This window comes from Cupressus sempervirens, chromosome 11, assembly GCF_028749045.1.
Source record: "Cupressus sempervirens isolate cs-2001-9-10 chromosome 11, ASM2874904v1, whole genome shotgun sequence".
NCBI lineage: Eukaryota > Viridiplantae > Streptophyta > Pinopsida > Cupressales > Cupressaceae > Cupressus > Cupressus sempervirens.
In genome coordinates, this window is record NC_143128.1 from 843486606 (window position 1) to 843508838 (window position 22233).

The following is a 22233-nucleotide window of genomic DNA, read 5'->3' on the forward strand; positions in this document are numbered from 1 at the left end:
TTCAAGACCCAACTTTTTGGCCTAGGTGATGATGTGAAGAAGAAGATAAAGGTCAATATGGGTGGCTTTGCAAAACACCTGATGACCAAGGGAGCCATTAGGTTTCCTAAGGAGTAAGACATCAATTTAAATGAAATGCAACCATCAACTTCAAGTTCCTTAGTAAAGGTGATGGAATGAGACACGCTATTGAGGTGGGCATGGAACTCCTTCAACATGTCAAGGACATGAGGCCAACACACATTAGTGTCATTGACATAATGCTTCCACTATTTTGGCTTGATGGGGAAGGAACACAAATCCATGACTTCAAAGTGCTCCATATAAATATTGGAAATAACAAAGGAGAGTGGGAGGTCCACTACCATACCATCTGCATGTTCATAGATGACACCTTGGAAAGAGAAAAAGGTAGATCTTGAGCACACCTCTACTAAAGAGGAGATGTCATAGACAATCTCAATGGAGTTAGGATTTAGAACCTTGGTGAAAAGAGAAATAAAATCAAAGCTTATGAAAATGTCCCCAAGTTATCCAATTTAGTATCATTGATGAAGTCAATAAAATTGGTAGAATCATTGATGAAAGAATCATAGTTACCAACTAGAGGCAAAATTGACTTAGTTAGAAAGGAAGTTAAAGAGTAAGTGGGAGAGCCAATGGTGTCAATGATGGGTTCAAGAGGAACATCATTCCTTTTACTCCAATGTTTCTCTTAGAGGATACATATTGATTAATTAATTAAGTCAAAAAAAATATTTTTTTTACTCAACTTTAATTTTGTAAGCTCTATTTTGTACTTAATAATTCTTTTATTATATATATCCATCTTAGTTTTTCCTTATTTAGATTGCAGATTCTTTTCTACTTTTAGCACTATTTATTTCTTTAAAAGTAATGGATCTCTTTGTAATTCAACATTATGAAAAAATATTATTTTTCTTTGTGCTTTCAAAGCACTTTCTTGTTTAAAAAATTTCTCTTGTACATGGTAGGTTATTTTGCATGATGTTGATTATTGAGCTTGTGAGAATCCACCATTTCTAAATTCTAATAGATTCATGTCCATATCCATTTTCTCAACTATTTACAATATTTTTTGTTCTTTCATCATTTAATCATCATTGTTACAACCTCATCCAAATTTTCTTCATATATCTATTCTGCTTACAATTAAAATTTTAAACTAGTTATCATTTTTTAGTAGCTTAAGGGTAAATTGGTACAAGTACACACATGAGAATTGCTTCAAAATTTGAAATATTAATTTGAGATCACATATTATATAAAAGAGAGAATCATTATATATAGTGCATGTTTTAAATAGAAACAAGGACTAGGTTCACTATATAATATTTTAGGTAATACCCATGTCTCTATCTCACCTTCATTATTTCTCATCCAAGTTCATATATCCAAGCAAACTGATTTGAAATGTATAGTAAACTAGCAAATTATCAAGCTTGAAACCTTTACATGACATTCTTAGACACTACAAATGTTAAGTTGAGTAGTTCTTTACATGCATATTCTTCTATTTAATCTTGTGTGATATGAATTGATTTCATGTCATATACTAGAATCATGATAGTCAAGATCAAACCTACAATGTTCATCTTCATTATTTATCATTTTCCTACAAATTTATATATTAAAATAGTCATCAAATCAAAATTAATAATTTTTAAAATATGATTATTTAGTCTAACTTATCATTTCTCATCATTAATTTAAAGCTAAGAAACCTTATCATATATATCAATAAAGAGATATTGATTTTATAAAATTAATTAATATAGAACTATATAATAGAAATTTTCTTATACACTTTTATATGCTTGTACAATTTTTCTTTTAAGTAGGATAACCATCTCTATGAATCACAAGTGCCACATAGTGGCTTGTATTTGTCATAAATTTAATTAGTTGTATTAGAATAATAACTTAATTTTAATAATTGATAAGAGAACCAATTTGTTTAGTAATAACGATAATATTTATTATAATTTGATCAATAATTTTCATACTATTCTAGATGAAACTTTAACATAGAAATTGTAATATAAGATAATAGAGAAGAAATATAAAAGATTGAGGTCTTTTTGGTTTTATTAATTTTATATATTTATAATTTATTTTGATAGTCATGTTGGTATAAATAGGTTACATGATGTTTTTAAAATTTCAATGTTTAGGTAAATCAATAAATACAACCCCACTATAAGCCTATCTATATATAAACTTTTGCATTATCAAATGAAATTATAAGTTACCAAATTGTTCCACGTAATGTAGTAACTTTTGACACATGTTTGGAATTATTTTTAAATTAGACCTATGAAAAGTATAATTAATAAATGGTATATAAAACTTGTGAAATTTCAATAGATAGTAAATCTTAGAAAATGATTTTGATCATTTGAAATTAAACAATTGTCTAAGAATACATAAAGGTAAGTTCACTTCTCTAGACTATAGATAGTTATTTTTGTCACTTATGTTTTAGCTTTCTATTAAAATGAGGATCTCTTCTTAAATTATACTTCTTAGAAATAATATTGAAAAGGAAAATTGTAATTTAAAAATAAAAGAAAAAATATTGAATTTAATGATACTTTTGAAAAGTAGACAAATAAAGATAAAAATAAGTACTTATTTAAGCCTTATTACATAATAGTTATATACATTGAATCTAAGAATATTTTTTAAGTTATACTTTATTATTATAAAACTATAATTAATTACTAATTACTTAAAAAATTTAATTCTTTCAAATTTTGAATGTTTTAATACATTATATATAAAAAAAAACATTTTCATAATCAATTTTATTATACAAATTAAATTAACATGTTTACCTACGACAAATACAATAAGCATTTCATTTACTTTTCCATTATCTTTTAGTACATATAGTGGTGAGAATAGTGGTGAGAATTCTGTGGGCACCGTTTGGGGAATTACCAACTGAAATAATTAGAATACATTCTCTATTAAGATAGACCGACGAATAGGGAACTTTTTAGTGGAGTGCCAAAGAATCTATTTATGCTATAAAGTAAATCACACTATTTATACTTTTCCTTAGTGTTTGGCTTTTAGTACAAAGATGACAGGCACTTGGTACAGTGGAAAGCCGCCTCTATTGTTAAGATGAGCTTATATTATAGATATAAGAAACTATTACAGTCTGATAACTTGCGTTTTCCTAGTTATGGAGAAATATAAGCCCTATGTATTCATGCTCATTGTGCAGGCTGCGTATGCTGGTCTCGTCATAATCTGCAAGGCTGCCCTAACTAACGGATTGAGTGCTTTTGTTCTCGTGTTTTACAGGCATGTCATTGCTACTATGCTTCTGAGTCCTCTTGCACATGTCTTTGAAAGGTAAATTTTAAATGAGTTTGCAATTATATTTTAGCTGTAGATTTATTTATTTTTAAATGAGTTTGCAATTATAAGCATTTATTGTTTTCTTTCAGAAGACTTATAACTCTGTTTATTTCCTATTTGAATCCATTCATAACTAATGCCCAGTGTGATCCTTTGATTTTGTTATGAAGGAAGACTCGGCCATCCCTCACCATTTACAGCTCCTCCATGATTTTCTTGCTTGCTCTATGTGGGTACGTTATAATTTATCATTTCATGCTTTCTGGTTATAGTGCATTTGCTGCCAGAATATAATGATCTGAATAATATGGTTTCATGATTCGCAGGACAACTATCCAACAAAACCTCTACTTGGCAGGACTTAAATATACATCTCCAACATTTGGATCTGCTTTGGGGAATGCTATTCCTGCAATGACCTTTGTCATGGCTGTTTTGTTCAGGTATAATTTGAGAGGAAACATGAGGAGCTTTTATAGGCCTAGCATCATTTCCCAGGATTCTGATTTTATTAAGGTATAATAAATATATGGAAAAGTTTCAATATCAAATTATATTCATATTTTATAATCTATCATCAAGTTAATGAATTAGAAAGAAGCATTCATTTGAAAAAACAATACGTTCAGATCATAAAATATGATCCAAACATTGATCAAAAAGATAATCACTGTACAACCATGGAGTGTAATTACATTCAATCCATAAACTTCTAATGCTCGTTAATATAATTTACATAAGCTTAAATATCTTTGGATTTGCTTTTAAATTTCTGTAACTCTCAGACTTTCTATGGTGAACAGCCAAATCGAAGAAAAATCACTGTTGATTGAGCATTTTTATTTTTCCTGACATGGGTTCAGAATGGAGAAAGTGAGGATTAAAACTCGGGCAGGGCAAGCAAAGGTTTTGGGTACGTTGATCTGCACTATTGGAGCCTTAGTTATGACTGTGTACAAGGGCTCTGTTATACCCAAGCTCTGGTCTTCTCTCATTCATAGAAAGAACCATCCAAATAATATTCATGAAGATTGGATAAAAGGTTCCATTCTACTGATGACCAGCTATTTTGCATGGTGCGCATGGTTTATTCTCCAGGTTTTCATCTTAACCCTACCTCATGAATGTTACGATAGAGAATAACAATTCCTTGAATATGTCATTTATATATTATACCTGATTTTGCAGGCTAAAGTTATAAAGTTTTATCCAGCTCAAATTTCCCTGATAACGTTGATGTGTTTTGCTGCTACATTACAATCGGGCGTGGCAGCCTTAGTTTTTGAACGAAAGCTTTGTGCCTGGGCCTTGGGATGGAACCTCAACCTATTGACTGTTTTCTATGCTGTATGAATTATATGCACATCTTTATAATTTTATATATTCCTTATTAAGAGCTGTTTACACTAATCTTACCGCTTAATCATGCTGATAGTCGTCTATTTGGAGTCTTGTTTATGCAGGGAATAGTGATTTCAGTACTTTCATACTGCCTGCAGATGTGGTGCATCGGCAAGAAAGGGCCGGTTTTTGCAGCAATGTTCTCTCCTGTAGCGTTGGTTATAGTTGCCATTTTGTCACCTGCTGTTCTAGATGAACAACTTCATTTGGGCAGGTGAATTTATGGAGCCAAATTATTATATAATATTTTAGTTCAGATAGGTTGTTTTAAGTTTTGATCCGTTTAAGAGGACGATTTATAACTGGATTACTAGATGGATCTTGTTTAAAAGAACTATAATTTTATCAGATTTTTAGAATCCATTATAACTGTTTATACATATGATTTTTTAGATTTTAATTTAAAATGCAATCCAACATATTAATGTAAAGGCATATATATAATTGAATCCAATATATCTATGTCAATAAATCATTAAAACAAAAAGAAGTTAATCTAATTATTAGAACAAAATTAATTTACAAATTCATGATATTGCTTGCAGTCTAGGAGGAGGAATATTGGTTGTAATAGGTCTTTATACGGTGCTCTGGGGGAAGAGAAGGGATATGAAGGATGACGGTGAGCTACTACCCATGAAAATCGACAAGAAGCTATCCCACTCGAAGTGCACCAAAGATCCACGCAGTAGCAAGGGAAATGCACGGAGCATATAAATTAATGCAGATTTGGCCTGAGCTACCACACCATCAGATGGGCATGATGTCTCAGTTGAGTATTAGATGATGCTACAAAAATAAAGGTCATATTACAAAATTTTAAAGTGAAAGCATTCTGATAGTACTCTACAACTTGGTGCACTTTTTCCCCTAAAATTTTGTGGCACTGTGGATTATATACATAATGTAAGTTTTAATATTATTTAAATTAAATATAAGATAGAAAGTTATTGAAATCATTTTTATAATTTTGAAAAAATATATTTTATTATAAACTGTTCATTGGGTGTAAGAGTCTAAATTTTAAAGGGATACATAGCTATTATAATCATATATAGGTAACTTTATTTTAGATATTGTATGTAATTATTGAAGTTAGTTTGGAAGGTATCTAAATTATAAATATAGTATATATGAGAGACGTAGATTGTTTATTATCATTAAGTTAATTAAAGTTCTTATTGAAAATGATTGGAGGCATCTCCCTTTAAAATGTGTTAGGAGGTCTCTTCTAAATGACACATTCCTCTTAATTATTTTAAGTTTGTTTCTTTTGTACTATTCCATGTACAAGTTGGTCTATCATGTTATCGATATTAAATCTTCATAGGTTAAAGTATTTTCTCCTATTTCCTTGTTCTATCATTTCATTGCATTTCCTAAGATCTTTCCATTTGAGAAGTATATAATAGACATAGCCATTATTTATATGGACATTAATTTTAAAAAAAGATTTACATATTTTAGTAATATAAATTTGAAAGCCAATAAGTTTATTTTATGTATTAGATGTTAGAAAATAAAGGTGATGAATAAGAATAAATATGACACAGACTCTTTTACTTTGCTTTATTAGATTCCATTAGTAATTTGTTAAATATATTGGATATAAGGGTATCTTTTATTATTACTAGTAGCTCTTATTCATTGATTATGTGATTATTTTGATGTAGATATATTATATAAACATACTCTTTGTGTGTTGTTAAGAGCATTATTTTTTCTTTTAAAGCTTAGCTCAGAGATGTATATAGTATGGAGTGTTTTTTCTATAAGAAATATTTGGTAGTTTGTCTATTCGTAATTTTTCTATTTTCGGGTAGGTGCACAAAGATGTATGATAAAAAAGAGGGTGATGCTATTTTTTTCTAAAATCATTAAACTCCACATTTTGACTAGAAATTGAAGATAATTAGACTAAAAATTTGGAGACACTAAAAGAACAGGAGTTATTCTTTTAATCTAGTTTATATTCTATTGATATACTTTAAAATGGTGGAGATTAAGACCCTAAAAAAGATAAAGCACAAAAAGTGGTCCTATTTTTGTGAGAAATCATGACATAGCATCCAGAGTGCACCCCCTCAAATTTTACCTTTTCCAAAACATAAAATTTGAGCATACTCACCCAAGAAAGCATTGAAAACTAATTAAAAATAATAAATAAATTATGTAGAAGGAACCTAGTTTCTAAAAGAAACCTATTTTAACATTTGATGAGTGAGCCAAAACATATGCCCAAAATATTAGTTTTGACAAAATGTTACTTTTACAAAAAGTAGACACCCTTAAAAAAGAAATCAGAGATGAATAAAATATTATCCTGACTTAAAAAATCGATGGATTGATAGCTAAGACAAAGTTCTATAATATCTTGTTATCTAATTTTGTCATTGTTGGCACAGGAAAAATATGTGATTTTTTATGTATATTTATTTAAAAATATGTCTCAAGCTTATTTGACTCATTCAAGTTTTTTGGGTTGCATTCTAAAGGAAAATGCAATCCTCATGCTTGTTATTTGTTAAAGCAATTAAAATTGTACACATCATTTACATGATGCCAATCATGTGTACAAAATGATCTACATATATTATATGTCAAATATAAAACATGAAAATATTTCATAAGAAAAAACTAATCTGCTATCATTAATAATTAGGTGGGAACAATGCTAATAAAAGTTGGGAGAATCAACCTTTGAGTCTTCTTGGGATCTACATAACAAAACATGGCATCTTTGGGTAAAGGTACATTTGCTCAAAATTATACTGTTAGCAATGGCTTTTTCCAAAAGGGATTTCCCTAGATCTATTAAATGGTACTTTTGTTGATGATATTTTTCCTTAACCTACTAGGGTTGTTGGTTGATGAAGGGTACTCCCCTTTATAACACAAACAGATACAATAGAATACATAAATTATTGAAAATTATAAGAATAGAAAATTGACTTGTTTTAATCTATACAAAAATAGAATTACAATATTCAGGAAACATGACATGCAAAGCCGCTTGGAAATTTTCCTTATAATAATTTGTAACCCGGAGCAAGCATACACTCCCCAAAAGTTACTTAGACACCCCTAAGGGCCCATTTGGTTGTAGGCGTAGGAATGAAGAATAGGAAAGCATATTGGGAATAGGAATGACTATTCCAATTATTAGTATTAACAAATATATGGGTGTAAGCTCATTTTAGAGGCAAAATGAGAATATGTATTCCAATTAACTAATCAAATGGAAAATAGAAAATGCATTCAAAATTTTCTATTCCTATATCATAAAATTGGGGTAATTTGAGAAGTGATGTAGTTGCATCTCAAGTGTTCAATGGAAAATCAATACGGTTCACCTCCTTGACAACCATGACAAATTATCAACATGTCTTCCTTTCCATTTCACCAAATATTCATTCATCATATGTTAGAGAGAAATTTAAAAGACAAGACTTATCAAGGTTCACTTTCACTTTATTTTTATATTGTTTTAAATATATTAGTTAAATTAGAATTAGTTTAGATTTAATTTATAATTAACATTGAAATATAATGCATTTATTTTGTACAATGGTTAAAAATTTCTAGATTTTACAAGTTAAAATAAGAACTTGGTTCCCTTGTCAACACTAAAAATATATAATTTTTTAAAACCATGTACATTTTGTCAGCATTTAATGAGTACTTACAAGATGAAAATAATAAACTGACATACATATAATTTCCTTCTAAAATTTTGCAATGGCCCAGAAATATGATAAGTCAAAATACTTAGCTACACCTTTTTCAAATGCTTATAAAAATCAGATATAATTCTTAAATGCATATAAAAATCAGATATATTTAAACCTTGTAGATAATATATCATCGAGTAAATAACTGAAATTTTGTAAGCTGTGATGTGGTGAAACATGCAACAAATTACTCTTGTAAACAGTATTGCAAATACCTTAACATTACGTTGATAAGCCTCTTCTAAAATGTCTTTGTTTTATTAGTTATTGAATATTTTATATTTTTATTTTGAGCTAATGACATTGCAGGAAAAAAAAATATAGAAGCTATGACATTTCATATGACCTTAGTTAACAAAGGCACAATGACGTCTGATCTCGCCTTCCGTTCCAGTGAGCACTTGGACTTGAGACATCTGTTACATGGATTTCTTAAAGTTTTCAAAGAAACTCTCATTCTTCAACTGCTTATCAACAAGCTTTTCGGCAATGGGATCTGTCAATAGCGCAACATCATATTGGAAGAGGCCTTTCTTTTCTTTGAGAATAGTAAAGTAATGGCTATCAAAACTGAGGGAGCTATTTGGATCCATTGCTACAGTAGTTGTTATGTCTGATTGACTCGTACATTTGGTCTTCAAAAATTCAGCATAAGTGGGATCTAAGGAAGGATCCATGTCTACTTTTCTTGTGAAGTTGTATAAACTGTTGTTAAATGCAGGACAAAAGCTGATTCCAATCGTATGTCCACCTATTAATTCACGATAACAACAACAATCATAATATTGCAATCTTGATTCAACAAATAAATTAACCAATGTAGTTCAATACTTAAATATTGGACATGTTTCTCACCAGAGAGAACAACGAGGTCTTTAACATTTAGTCCTTTGCTTTCAAAAGATGTCTTCAGTTGCGAGAAGTTAAAAAATGGCGAGGGAATGTTGGCCAAAGCCTCACTTTGTCGAGATATCACTCCATCCCTACGCCCTGTTTTCACTCGCCAAGATGGGCCTCCACTCTATACACAACATGGAAACTCAAACATATCAATAAGATAAACAATGAATAGATTAGTTGTGAACTTGTGTTTAAAGAATGAAGAACTTTTCTCCAGTATAACTTTCAATTCCAATGGGTCCATATAAATCTGTATGCACAATTTCTAATATATCTTCAGACTGATAGCTTTTACTTTTAAAACTAGTCTTTCCCATTTTTTCAATCTGACAATTCTTGCATAAACCTACCTCAGGTTTCTTTATATTAAGAATGCCTCTTACTTTTTTGAATTTGCTTATCTTCACCAGATTATCAAAATTGACATGACACAACCTCTTATGCCATAACCAACTTTCTTCAATTTGAGCAATAAAACATGAGCATTCACCAAGTTCTAGGTAGAACAAGTTACTTTTAGTTTGTGTGCCAGATCCTATCAGCTCTCCTTGCTCATTTAACAGTCTTGCCTTTCCATGCATGAATTCCACCTTAAATTCGGTATTGAGTAACTGTGCCACACTTAGCAAGTTATGTTTAAGACCTTCAACCCAATAGGCATTGTTGCATATAAGTTCTTTGGTTAGAGAGATTCTTCCTCTTCCTTTTATGAAACGAGGTTCATTATTACCAAACCTTACACTGCCACCATCATAATCTTCAAACTGATCAAACTTAGTTTTATCACCAGTCATATGATGAGAGCAACCACTATCTATAATCCATGTATCATTCATACTTATATGAGAGATAAGAGCCATTTTATCTTCCTCATCACTATCAGAATCATCTTTCACAGCAATATAAACAATTTCATCTTCACTATTATCAGAATCCTTAGAATTTTCAACCATGAAACATGATTTCTCACCTTTGTTCTTGAATGATTTGTAATCTTTCTTTCTATTCCATTTATGACTCTTCTTTTCATCATTGTTCTGCTTGTTTGGGCACCTAGCTGCAATATGACCAATTTCTTCACATGAAAAACAGATTAGAGGAACTTTACCTTTATATTTTCCTCTGCCTCTAGAGTATTTCTTTGCCAGTAGAGCTTCAATTACTTCAAGATCACTATCTGAACTTTGGTCTGATTCATCATCACTTTCTGACTCTGATTTCTTTTTGCCTCTATCTTTGAGTGAAAGTTTGGCCTCAAATGCTAATTCAGTGTTTTTGGAAGCTGGAACATAGTTGTCAAAATTGTCTAGTTCAAATGCGGTTAGTCTTCCAACTATAGCCTCCAAATTGATATTATGATTTGCTTCACACCTTCTTTCTTGAATTGCAGAAACTCTGATTGCATAGATGGGAAGCAAGGTTCTGAGAACTTTGCTTATAACCGTCTCTTCTTTGATATCACCTCCAGATGCCCTGATTGCACTGACACATGCTTTGATTCTATCAACATATTTTGCAATGTTTTCATCCTCTCTCATTTTCATTTGATCAAATTGTCCTCTTAGACTTTCTGCTTTTGCTCTTTTCACATTGTCATCTCCTCCATAGATTTCTTTCAGCTTGTTCCACATGTCAAAAGCGGTTTGGCAATCCTTGATATCATCAAATTCTTCATAGCTTAGTGCAGATGCAATGTCTATCATCATATTGTTATGAGTCTTCTTTTCAGCAATATCATTGACAGATAATGTGCCGGAAGGTTCTTTGTATTTTTCATCAAGATATTTCAGTCCTGTATCACCAATAGTAGCCAAATGAAGTTTCATCAATCCTTGCCATGCAGAGAAGTTATTTTTGTTGAGTCTTGGAATTTCTCTCTTGTAAGACATCTCGATCTTTGGCTTAGATCTTTGAAATCTTTTCCTGCAAGCACCAATAAGCTCTGATACCAATTGTTGGAAATGAGAATGGAGTAACTGAGAGGGGAGGGGTGAATCAGTTACTACAAAAACTTTTCCCACAAGTCCCTTAAGATGTCAAAGGAAATACTCATTGCTGATACTCATATAATCAAACTAAAAACACAAGAAACAAGAGACAAGAGACACCAGATTTAACGTGGAAACCCAATATGGGAAAAACCACCAATGTAACTAGTTACTGTTTTTCACTCTTCTGAAGTGAGCCCTGTTAGGAGCCAACCTTGTTAAAGGTTACAAAACACACTGTTAGGTGTGACCTTGTTAGAGGATTTAATCACCCTGCTAGGAGTGGCCTTGCTAGAGGTCTTTAGATCAATTCAACTGAATTGCCACCTTGTTAGAGGATTTTACAAAAGGCTGTTAAACCCACTCTGTTAAGAGATTTAAAAACACTGTTACAATTGTTAGAAAGTAACAATGAGTGATCTAAAATAAATACAACTTATCTTTGCTGATACAGATCTCTGTTCTGTTCCTCTAGATCCTCTCTGATCAAATACAACTCTGCATCTCTGATCCTTCAAAAAACTTGCTCTGACCTTCCTTATAATTCGCATATTAGATATTCAATCATATCTGCTCGCTTTTCCACATTCATACTTCCATTCTTTGAATTCGCAACTTGATCCTTCATATATACCTTTCAGATTATTGAGTCGGCTCAAATACAAGTTATAATTATAAATAATTGTGCTATGAGTCGGCTTCATACATTACATAAAGTAATTAACTTTAATTACTTAACCTTCGAGAAATCCTTCGCTGACCGACTTAACTCGATAAATACCAATTTCTCTGACTTTCCTTTCATGACCGAGTGAGCTCGGTTAACACTGTCTACTTCTTTTCTTCGATGACCGAGTCAACTCGGTAAATACTGACAACCTATCTTATATCCTTTATTTACCGAGTGAGTTCGGTAAACACTGTCTTTCGGCAACAAATCCTTTGATTACCGAGTGAGCTCGGTAGACTCTGTCTGATGACTGATATGACATTTGTGTAACATCAAAGACAATCATGCAATTATCAATTGTATCCAACAATCTCCCTCTTTGGCATTGATCGCAACACAACATGTCATAGCAGAATGAAATTTGAAAATAAGTCCTTTTCAGCACAATGTGTCATCAAAACAATTCTCCCTCTAAGATGATAGATTCTCCCTCTTTCAGTAATCTCCCTCTGTGAAGGAATTACATAAGAACTTTCTTTTTCACACAAATTTCAGAAAGATATGACAGTAAAGTAAATCTCTCCCTCTTTGACAACAAATGCCAAAGACAATAGAACTTAAATGAATTGTAATGTACCTTTAGTACTGATTCATATGCAAAGCTTCCAGATTTGACTGCATCAACAGATAGATTTTCATTTTGGTATGCGTTGATGCATCACTAAAACTTGTTTTTAGTGAATTTCGGATAGGGGTGCAACCCCTAACTTACCTCTGAGATACAAGAATGCATCCTTAGGTAGTGGCTTTGTGAATATGTCAGCAATTTGTTCCTTTGAATTGACATATTCTAATCTGATCTCCTTGTCTTGTACCAATTCTCTGACAAAATGATATTTGATTGCAATATGCTTGGTCTTAGAATGCATCACTGGATTCTTTGATATATTGATTGCACTAGTATTGTCACAGAATATAACAACTGGTTCTTTGATTTCCATCCTCATTCCTTGCAATAACTGCTTAAGCCAAACAATATTTGAACAATTTACGGCTGCAGCAACATACTCTGCCTCTGCTGTAGATTGGGATGTACAATTCTGCTTTTTGCTTGTCCAAGAAACCAATCTCTTTCCAAGAAAGAATGCTTCTCCACTTGTGCTTTTCCTGTCATCAAGGTTTCTTGCCCAATCAGCATCAGTAAATACTTTCAAATCCAAATTACCTCCAAATTTATACCATAGCCCATAATCTTCAGTTCCTTTCAAATATCTCATTATTCTTTTGATTGCCATTATATGAGTTTCTCTTGGTTTTGCTGAAAATCTTGCTACAATACCGACTGCAAGGGCAATATCTGGCCTAGTATGTACTACATACTGCAACTTTCCAGTCATAGATCTATACAGTGTTTGATCCACTTCTTTGGATTCATCTTCCTTGGTAAGTTTCAATCCAGTACACATAGGGGTTCCAACTGGTTTACAATCCTCCATACCAAATTTTTTTAATATCTCCTTGATGTATTTTGACTGTGTGATGAAGATGCCATTCTTACTTTGTTGGATTTGAAGACCTACAAAGAATTTAATCTCACCAAACATAGACATCTCAAACTCCTTGTTCATTTGTTCTGAAAATTCTTTGCATAGATCATCATTACCTGTGAAAACAGTGTCATCTACAAATATTTCTACCAAAACAATCTTATTATCTGGACCTTCTTTTATATACAAGCTACTGTTGTCATTAGTCCTTTGAAAACCAATCTGAATAAGATAGTTATGCAATCTTTCATACCATGCTCTAGGAGCTTGTTTTAGACCATACAGCGCCTTGTGTAATTTGCAGACCATGTTCTTCTTATCTGGATCAACAAAACCTTTAGGTTGTTCAATGTAAACTTCTTCATCCAGTATTCCATTGAGAAATGCTGACTTGACATCCATCTGATAAACTTTGAATCCTTTGTGAGCAGCATATGCAAGTAAGGTTCTTATACCTTCCAATCTTGCAACAGGAGCAAAGGTTTCTCCATAGTCTATACCTTCTTCTTGAGCATATCCTTTGCATTCTAGTCTAGCTTTTTTTCTTGATACCTTGCCATCTTCATTTAGTTTATTTTTGAATACCCATTTTGTTCCAATCACATTCTTATCTTTGGGTCTAGATACAAGAGTCCATGTTTTGTTTTTCTCTATCTGTTCTATTTCTTCATTCATAGCATCAATCCAACTATCATTTGCCAATGCATCTTTGATATTTCTTGGTTCAAAATCAGCAAGTAAGCAAGTGCCTTTTAACTTACTTCTTGTCAAAGTTCCTTCAGATTTATCTCCAATGATCTGATCTGGAGTATGATGCCTTCTGACATATTTAGCTAACACAGGTTTTTTACTTCTTGAATGAGTTTCATTGTTGTCCCTTTGTACTTCAGATTCTTGCTGTTCTGGCTCGGTAGATTCAGACTCGGTAGATACTTGCTTGGTAGAGTCTGAAAGTGACTCAGATTCTTTTAGCTCGGTAAAAACTTCCTGTGTCTCGGTTTGAATTTCCTGCAACTCGGTCATTGATGACTCGGGAGTTGAGGATTCCTGATTAACTGGAGTACTTGGTATAGTATCAGGTTCAATGTAAATAAATCTTCTGTAGTCTTCAGGAACCTTCTTGCTTTCTTCTTCTGATTTCTCTGCAAACTCATCAACTTTCACATGTGCACTTTCTATGACCTTGTGAGTAGATAGATTTAAACATCTATATGCTCTTCTTTTACAAGAGTAACCTAGAAATATTCCTTCATCTCCTTTTACATCAAATTTACCTTTTCTAGATTCTTTCAGAATATAACATTTTCTTCCAAATACTTTCAGATAACTTACATTGGGTTTGTAGCCATACCATAATTCATAGGGAGTTTTGAATGAGTCCTTTTTCAGTTGTACTCGGTTCAAGGTATGAACTGCAGTGCTGATAGCTTCCTTCCAGTATTTGATAGCAATGTTCTTTTCAATCATTAGGGTCCTTGCACAATCCATAATGGATCTATTTCTTCTTTCAGCTATCCCATTTTGTTCTGGAGTTCCTGGTGCTGAAACTTGTCTTTTGATTCCTCTTTCATTGCAGAAGTTATTGAACTCATGTGAAATGAATTCACCACCTCTGTCTGACCTTAAGCATTTCAATCTTTTCCCTGTTTCTTTTTCTACTCTTGCCAAGTACCATTTGAATTTCTCAAAGGCTTCTTATTTATTCCTTAGGTACATAACAGTCATCATTCTTGAGTAGTCATCAACAAAAAGAATGAAGAACTTTTCTCCAGTATAACTTTCAATTCCAATGGGTCCACATAAATCTGTATGCACAATTTCTAATATATCTTCAGACTGATAGCTTTTACTTTTAAAACTAGTCTTTCCCATTTTTCCAATCTGACAATTCTTGCATAAATCGACCTCAGGTTTCTTTATATTAGGAATGCCTCTTACTTTTTTGAATTTGCTTATCTTCACCAAATTATCAAAATTGACATGACACAACCTCTTATGCCATAACCAACTTTCTTCAATTTGAGCAATAAAACATGAGCATTCACCAATTTCTAGGTAGAACAAGTTACCTTTAGTTTGTGTGCCAGATCCTATCAGCTCTCCTTGCTCATTTAACAGTCTTGCCTTTCCATGCATGAATTCCACCTTAAATTTGGTATTGAGTAACTGTGCCACACTTAGCAAGTTATGTTTAAGACCTTCAACCCAATAGGCATTTTTGCATATAAGTTCTTTGGTTAGAGAGATTCTTCATCTTCCTTTTATGAAACGAGGTTCATTATTACCAAACCTTACACTGCCACCATCATAATCTTCAAACTGATCAAACTTAGTTTTATCACCAGTCATATGATGAGAGCAACCACTATCTATAATCCATGTATCATTCATACTTATATGAGAGATAAGAGCCATTTTATCTTCCTCATCACTATCAGAATCATCTTTCACAGCAATATAAACAATTTCATCTTCACTATTATCAGAATCCTTAGAATTTTCAGCCATGAAACATGATTTCTTACCTTTGTTCTTGAATGATTTGTAATCTTTCTTTCTATTCCATTTATGACTCTTCTTTTCATCATTTTTCTGCTTGTTTGGGCACCTAGCTGCAATATGACCAATTTCTTCACATGAAAAACAGATTAGAGGAACTTTACCTTTATATTTTCCTCTGCCTCTGGAGTATTTCTTTGCCAGTAGAGCTTCAATTACTTCAAGATCACTATCTGAACTTTGGTCTGATTCATCATCACTTTCTAACTCTGATTTCTTTTTGCCTCTATCTTTGAGTGAAAGTTTGGCCTCAAATGTTGATTCAGTGTTTTTGGAAGCTGGAACATAGTTGTCAAAATTGTCTAGTTCAAATGCGGTTAGTCTTCCAACTATAGCCTCCAAATTGATATTATGATTTGCTTCACACCTTCTTTCTTGAATTGCAGAAACTCTGATTGCATAGATGGGAAGCAAGGTTCTGAGAACTTTGCTTATAACCGTCTCTTCTTTGATATCACCTCCAGATGCCCTGATTGCACTGACACATGCTTTGATTCTATCAACATATTTTGCAATGTTTTCATCCTCTCTCATTTTCATTTGATCAAATTGTCCTCTTAGACTTTCTGCTTTTGCTCTTTTCACATTGTCATCTCCTCCATAGATTTCTTTCAGCTTGTTCCACATGTCAAAAGCGGTTTGGCAATCCTTGATATCATCAAATTCTTCATAGCTTAGTGCAGATGCAATGTCTATCATCATATTGTTATGAGTCTTCTTTTCAGCAATATCATTGACAGATAATGTGCCGGAAGGTTCTTTGTATTTTTCATCAAGATATTTCAGTCCTGTATCACCAATAGTAGCCAAATGAAGTTTCATCAATCCTTGCCATGCAGAGAAGTTATTTTTGTTGAGTCTTGGAATTTCTCTCTTGTAAGACATCTTGATCTTTGGCTTAGATCTTTGAAATCTTTTCTTGCAAGCACCAATAAGCTCTGATACCAATTGTTGGAAATGGGAATGGAGTAACTGAGAGGGGAGGGGTGAATCAGTTACTACAAAAACTTTTCCCACAAGTCCCTTAAGATGTCAAAGGAAATACTAATTGCTGATACTCATATAATCAAACTGAAAACACAAGAAACAAGAGACAAGAGACACCAGATTTAACGTGGAAACCCAATATGGGAAAAACCACCAATGTAACTAGTTACTGTTTTTCACTCTTCTGAAGTGAGCCCTGTTAGGAGCCAACCTTGTTAAAGGTTACAAAACACACTGTTAGGTGTGACCTTGTTAGAGGATTTAATCACCCTGCTAGGAGTGGCCTTGCTAGAGGTCTTTAGATCAATTCAACTGAATTGCCACCTTGTTAGAGGGTTTTACAAAAGTCTGTTAAACCCACTCTGTTAAGAGATTTAAAAACACTGTTACAATTGTTAGAAAGTAACAATGAGTGATCTAAAATAAATACAACTTATCTTTGCTGATACAGATCTCTGTTCTGTTCCTCTAGATCCTCTCTGATCAAATACAACTCTGCATCTCTGATCCTTCAAAAAACTTGCTCTGACCTTCCTTATAATTCGCATATTAGATATTCAATCATATCTGCTCGCTTTTCCACATTCATACTTCCATTCTTTGAATTCGCAACTTGATCCTTCATATATACCTTTCAGATTATTGAGTCGGCTCAAATACAAGTTATAATTATAAATAATTGTGCTATGAGTCGGCTTCATACATTACATAAAGTAATTAACTTTAATTACTTAACCTTCGAGAAATCCTTCGCTGACCGACTTAACTCGGTAAATATCGATTTCTCTGACTTTCCTTTGATGACCGAGTGAGCTCGGTTAACACTGTCTGCTTCTTTTCTTCGATGACCGATTCAACTCGGTAAATACTGACAACCTATCTTATATCCTTTGTTTACCGAGTGAGTTCGGTAAACACTGTCTTTCGGCAACAAATCCTTTGATTACCGAGTGAGCTCGGTAGACTCTGTCTGATGACTGATATGACATTTGTGTAACATCAAAGACAATCATGCAATTATCAATTGTATCCAACAATCTCCCTCTTTGGCATTGATGGCAACACAACATGTCATAGCAGAATGAAATTTGAAAATAAGTCCTTTTCAGCACAATGTGTCATCAAAACAATTCTCCCTCTAAGATGATAGATTCTCCCTCTTTCAGTAATCTCCCTCTATGAAGGAATTACATAAGAACTTTCTTTTTCACACAAATTTCAGAAAGATATGACAGTAAAGTAAATCTCTCCCTCTTTGACAACAAATGCCAAAGACAATAGAACTTAAATGAATTGTAATGTACCTTTAGTACTGATTCATATGCAAAGCTTCCAGATTTGACTGCATCAACAGATAGATTTTCATTTTGGTATGCGTTGATGCATCACTAAAACTGGTTTTTAGTGAATTTTGGATAGGGGTGCAACCCCTAACTTACCTCTGAGATACAAGAATGCATCCTTAGGTAGTGGCTTTGTGAATATGTCAGCAATTTGTTCCTTTGAATTGACATATTCTAATCTGATCTCCTTGTCTTGTACCAATTCTCTGACAAAATGATATTTGATTGCAATATGCTTGGTCTTAGAATGCATCACTGGATTCTTTGATATATTGATTGCACTAGTATTGTCACAGAATATAACAACTGGTTCTTTGATTTCCATCCTCATTCCTTGCAATAACTGCTTAAGCCAAACAATATTTGAACAATTTACGGCTGCAGCAACATACTCTGCCTCTGCTGTAGATTGGGATGTACAATTCTGCTTTTTGCTTGTCCAAGAAACCAATCTCTTTCCAAGAAAGAATGCTCCTCCACTTGTGCTTTTCCTGTCATCAAGGTTTCCTGCCCAATCAGCATCAGTAAATACTTTCAAATCCAAATTATCTCCAAATTTATACCATAGCCCATAATCTTCAGTTCCTTTCAAATATCTCATTATTCTTTTGATTGCCATTATATGAGTTTCTCTTGGTTTTGCTGAAAATCTTGCTACAATACCGACTGCAAGGGCAATATCTGGCCTAGTATGTACTACATACTGCAACTTTCCAGTCATAGATCTATACAGTGTTTGATCCACTTCTTTGGATTCATCTTCCTTGGTAAGTTTCAATCCAGTACACATAGGGGTTCCAACTGGTTTACAATCCTCCATACCAAATTTTTTTAATATCTCCTTGATGTATTTTGACTGTGTGATGAAGATGCCATTCTTACTTTGTTGGATTTGAAGACCTACAAAGAATTTAATCTCACCAAACATAGACATCTCAAACTCCTTGTTCATTTGTTCTGAAAATTCTTTGCATAGATCATCATTACCTGTGAAAACAGTGTCATCTACAAATATTTCTACCAAAACAATCTTATTATCTGGACCTTCTTTTATATACAAGCTACTGTTGTCATTAGTCCTTTGAAAACCAATCTGAATAAGATAGTTATGCAATCTTTCATACCATGCTCTAGGAGCTTGTTTTAGACCATACAGCGCCTTGTGTAATTTGCAGACCATGTTCTTCTTATCTGGATCAACAAAACCTTCAGGTTGTTCAATGTAAACTTCTTCATCCAGTATTCCATTGAGAAATGCTGACTTGACATCCATCTGATAAACTTTGAATCCTTTGTGAGCAGCATATGCAAGTAAGGTTCTTATACCTTCCAATCTTGCAACAGGAGCAAAGGTTTCTCCATAGTCTATACCTTCTTCTTGAGCATATCCTTTGCATTCTAGTCTAGCTTTTTTTCTTGATACCTTGCCATCTTCATTTAGTTTATTTTTGAATACCCATTTTGTTCCAATCACATTCTTATCTTTGGGTCTAGATACAAGAGTCCATGTTTTGTTTTTCTCTATCTGTTCTATTTCTTCATTCATAGCATCAATCCAACTATCATTTGCCAATGCATCTTTGATATTTCTTGGTTCAAAATCAGCAAGTAAGCAAGTGCCTTTTAACTTACTTCTTGTCAAAGTTCCTTCAGATTTATCTCCAATGATCTGATCTGGAGTATGATGCCTTCTGACATATTTAGCTAACACAGGTTTTTTACTTCTTGAATGAGTTTCATTGTTGTCCCTTTGTACTTCAGATTCTTGCTGTTCTGGCTCGGTAGATTCAGACTCGGTAGATACTTGCTTGGTAGAGTCTGAAAGTGACTCGGATTCTTTTAGCTCGGTAAAAACTTCCTGTGTCTCGGTTTGAATTTCCTGCAACTCGGTCATTGATGACTCGGGAGTTGAGGATTCCTGATTAACTGGAGTACTTGGTATAGTATCAGGTTCAATGTAAATAAATCTTCTGTAATCTTCAGGAACCTTCTTGCTTTCTTCTTCTGATTTCTCTGAAAACTCATCAACTTTCACATGTGCACTTTCTATGACCTTGTGAGTAGATAGATTTAAACATCTATATGCTCTTCTTTTACAAGAGTAACCTAGAAATATTCCTTCATCTCCTTTTACATCAAATTTACCTTTTCTAGATTCTTTCAGAATATAACATTTTCTTCCAAATACTTTCAGATAACTTACATTGGGTTTGTAGCCATACCATAATTCATAGGGAGTTTTGAATGAGTCCTTTTTCAGTTGTACTCGGTTCAAGGTATGAACTGCAGTGCTGATAGCTTCCTTCCAGTATTTGATAGCAATGTTCTTTTCAATCATTAGGGTCCTTGCACAATCCATAATGGATCTATTTCTTCTTTCAGCTATCCCATTTTGTTCTGGAGTTCCTGGTGCTGAAACTTGTCTTTTGATTCCTCTTTCATTGCAGAAGTTATTGAACTCATGTGAAATGAATTCACCACCTCTGTCTGACCTTAAGCATTTCAATCTTTTCCCTGTTTCTTTTTCTACTCTTGCCAAGTACCATTTGAATTTCTCAAAGGCTTCTGATTTATTCCTTAGGTACATAACAGTCATTATTCTTGAGTAGTCATCAACAAAAAGAATGAAGAACTTTTCTCCAGTATAACTTTCAATTCCAATGGGTCCACATAAATCTGTATGCACAATTTCTAATATATCTTCAGACTGATAGCTTTTACTTTTAAAACTAGTCTTTCCCATTTTTCCAATCTGACAATTCTTGCATAAATCGACCTCAGGTTTCTTTATATTAGGAATGCCTCTTACTTTTTTGAATTTGCTTATCTTCACCAGATTATCAAAATTGACATGACACAACCTCTTATGCCATAACCAACTTTCTTCAATTTGAGCAATAAAACATGAGCATTCACCAATTTCTAGGTAGAACAAGTTACCTTTAGTTTGTGTGCCAGATCCTATCAGCTCTCCTTGCTCATTTAACAGTCTTGCCTTTCCATGCATGAATTCCACCTTAAATTTGGTATTGAGTAACTGTGCCACACTTAGCAAGTTATGTTTAAGACCTTCAACCCAATAGGCATTTTTGCATATAAGTTCTTTGGTTAGAGAGATTCTTCATCTTCCTTTTATGAAACGAGGTTCATTATTACCAAACCTTACACTGCCACCATCATAATCTTCAAACTGATCAAACTTAGTTTTATCACCAGTCATATGATGAGAGCAACCACTATCTATAATCCATGTATCATTCATACTTATATGAGAGATAAGAGCCATTTTATCTTCCTCATCACTATCAGAATCATCTTTCACAGCAATATAAACAATTTCATCTTCACTATTATCAGAATCCTTAGAATTTTCAGCCATGAAACATGATTTCTTACCTTTGTTCTTGAATGATTTGTAATCTTTCTTTCTATTCCATTTATGACTCTTCTTTTCATCATTTTTCTGCTTGTTTGGGCACCTAGCTGCAATATGACCAATTTTTTCACATGAAAAACAGATTAGAGGAACTTTACCTTTATATTTTCCTCTGCCTCTGGAGTATTTCTTTGCCAGTAGAGCTTCAATTACTTCAAGATCACTATTTGAACTTTGGTCTGATTCATCATCACTTTCTGACTCTGATTTCTTTTTGCCTCTATCTTTGAGTGAAAGTTTGGCCTCAAATGTTGATTCAGTGTTTTTGGAAGCTGGAA

General features: G+C 33.0%; 1 protein-coding gene and 1 pseudogene across 3 annotated transcripts; one reads left to right on the top strand and one right to left on the bottom strand.

Moving 5' to 3' along the window:
- The first annotated feature begins 3086 nt into the window (after positions 1-3086).
- On the top strand, positions 3087-5750 carry LOC149532182 (WAT1-related protein At5g07050-like). 3 transcript variants are annotated; one of them, XM_089809379.1, is made up of 7 exons: positions 3087-3387; positions 3564-3626; positions 3720-3836; positions 4257-4491; positions 4582-4740; positions 4857-5008; positions 5340-5750. In XM_089809379.1, the coding sequence occupies exons 1-7, from the start codon at positions 3215-3217 to the stop codon at positions 5509-5511; spliced, it is 1071 nt and encodes a 356-aa protein (XP_089665505.1). In that variant the 5' UTR covers positions 3087-3214; the 3' UTR covers positions 5512-5750. The 3 variants fall into 3 exon arrangements, with proteins under 3 accessions (XP_089665505.1, XP_089665506.1, XP_089665507.1); XM_089809380.1 differs by having other exon boundaries at positions 3116-3387; positions 4893-5008; XM_089809381.1 differs by having other exon boundaries at positions 3369-3387; positions 3568-3626.
- A 3122-nt stretch (positions 5751-8872) lies between these two features.
- LOC149532183 (peroxidase 56 pseudogene) overlaps positions 8873-22233 on the bottom strand; it is a 65134-nt pseudogene continuing 51773 nt past the window's right edge.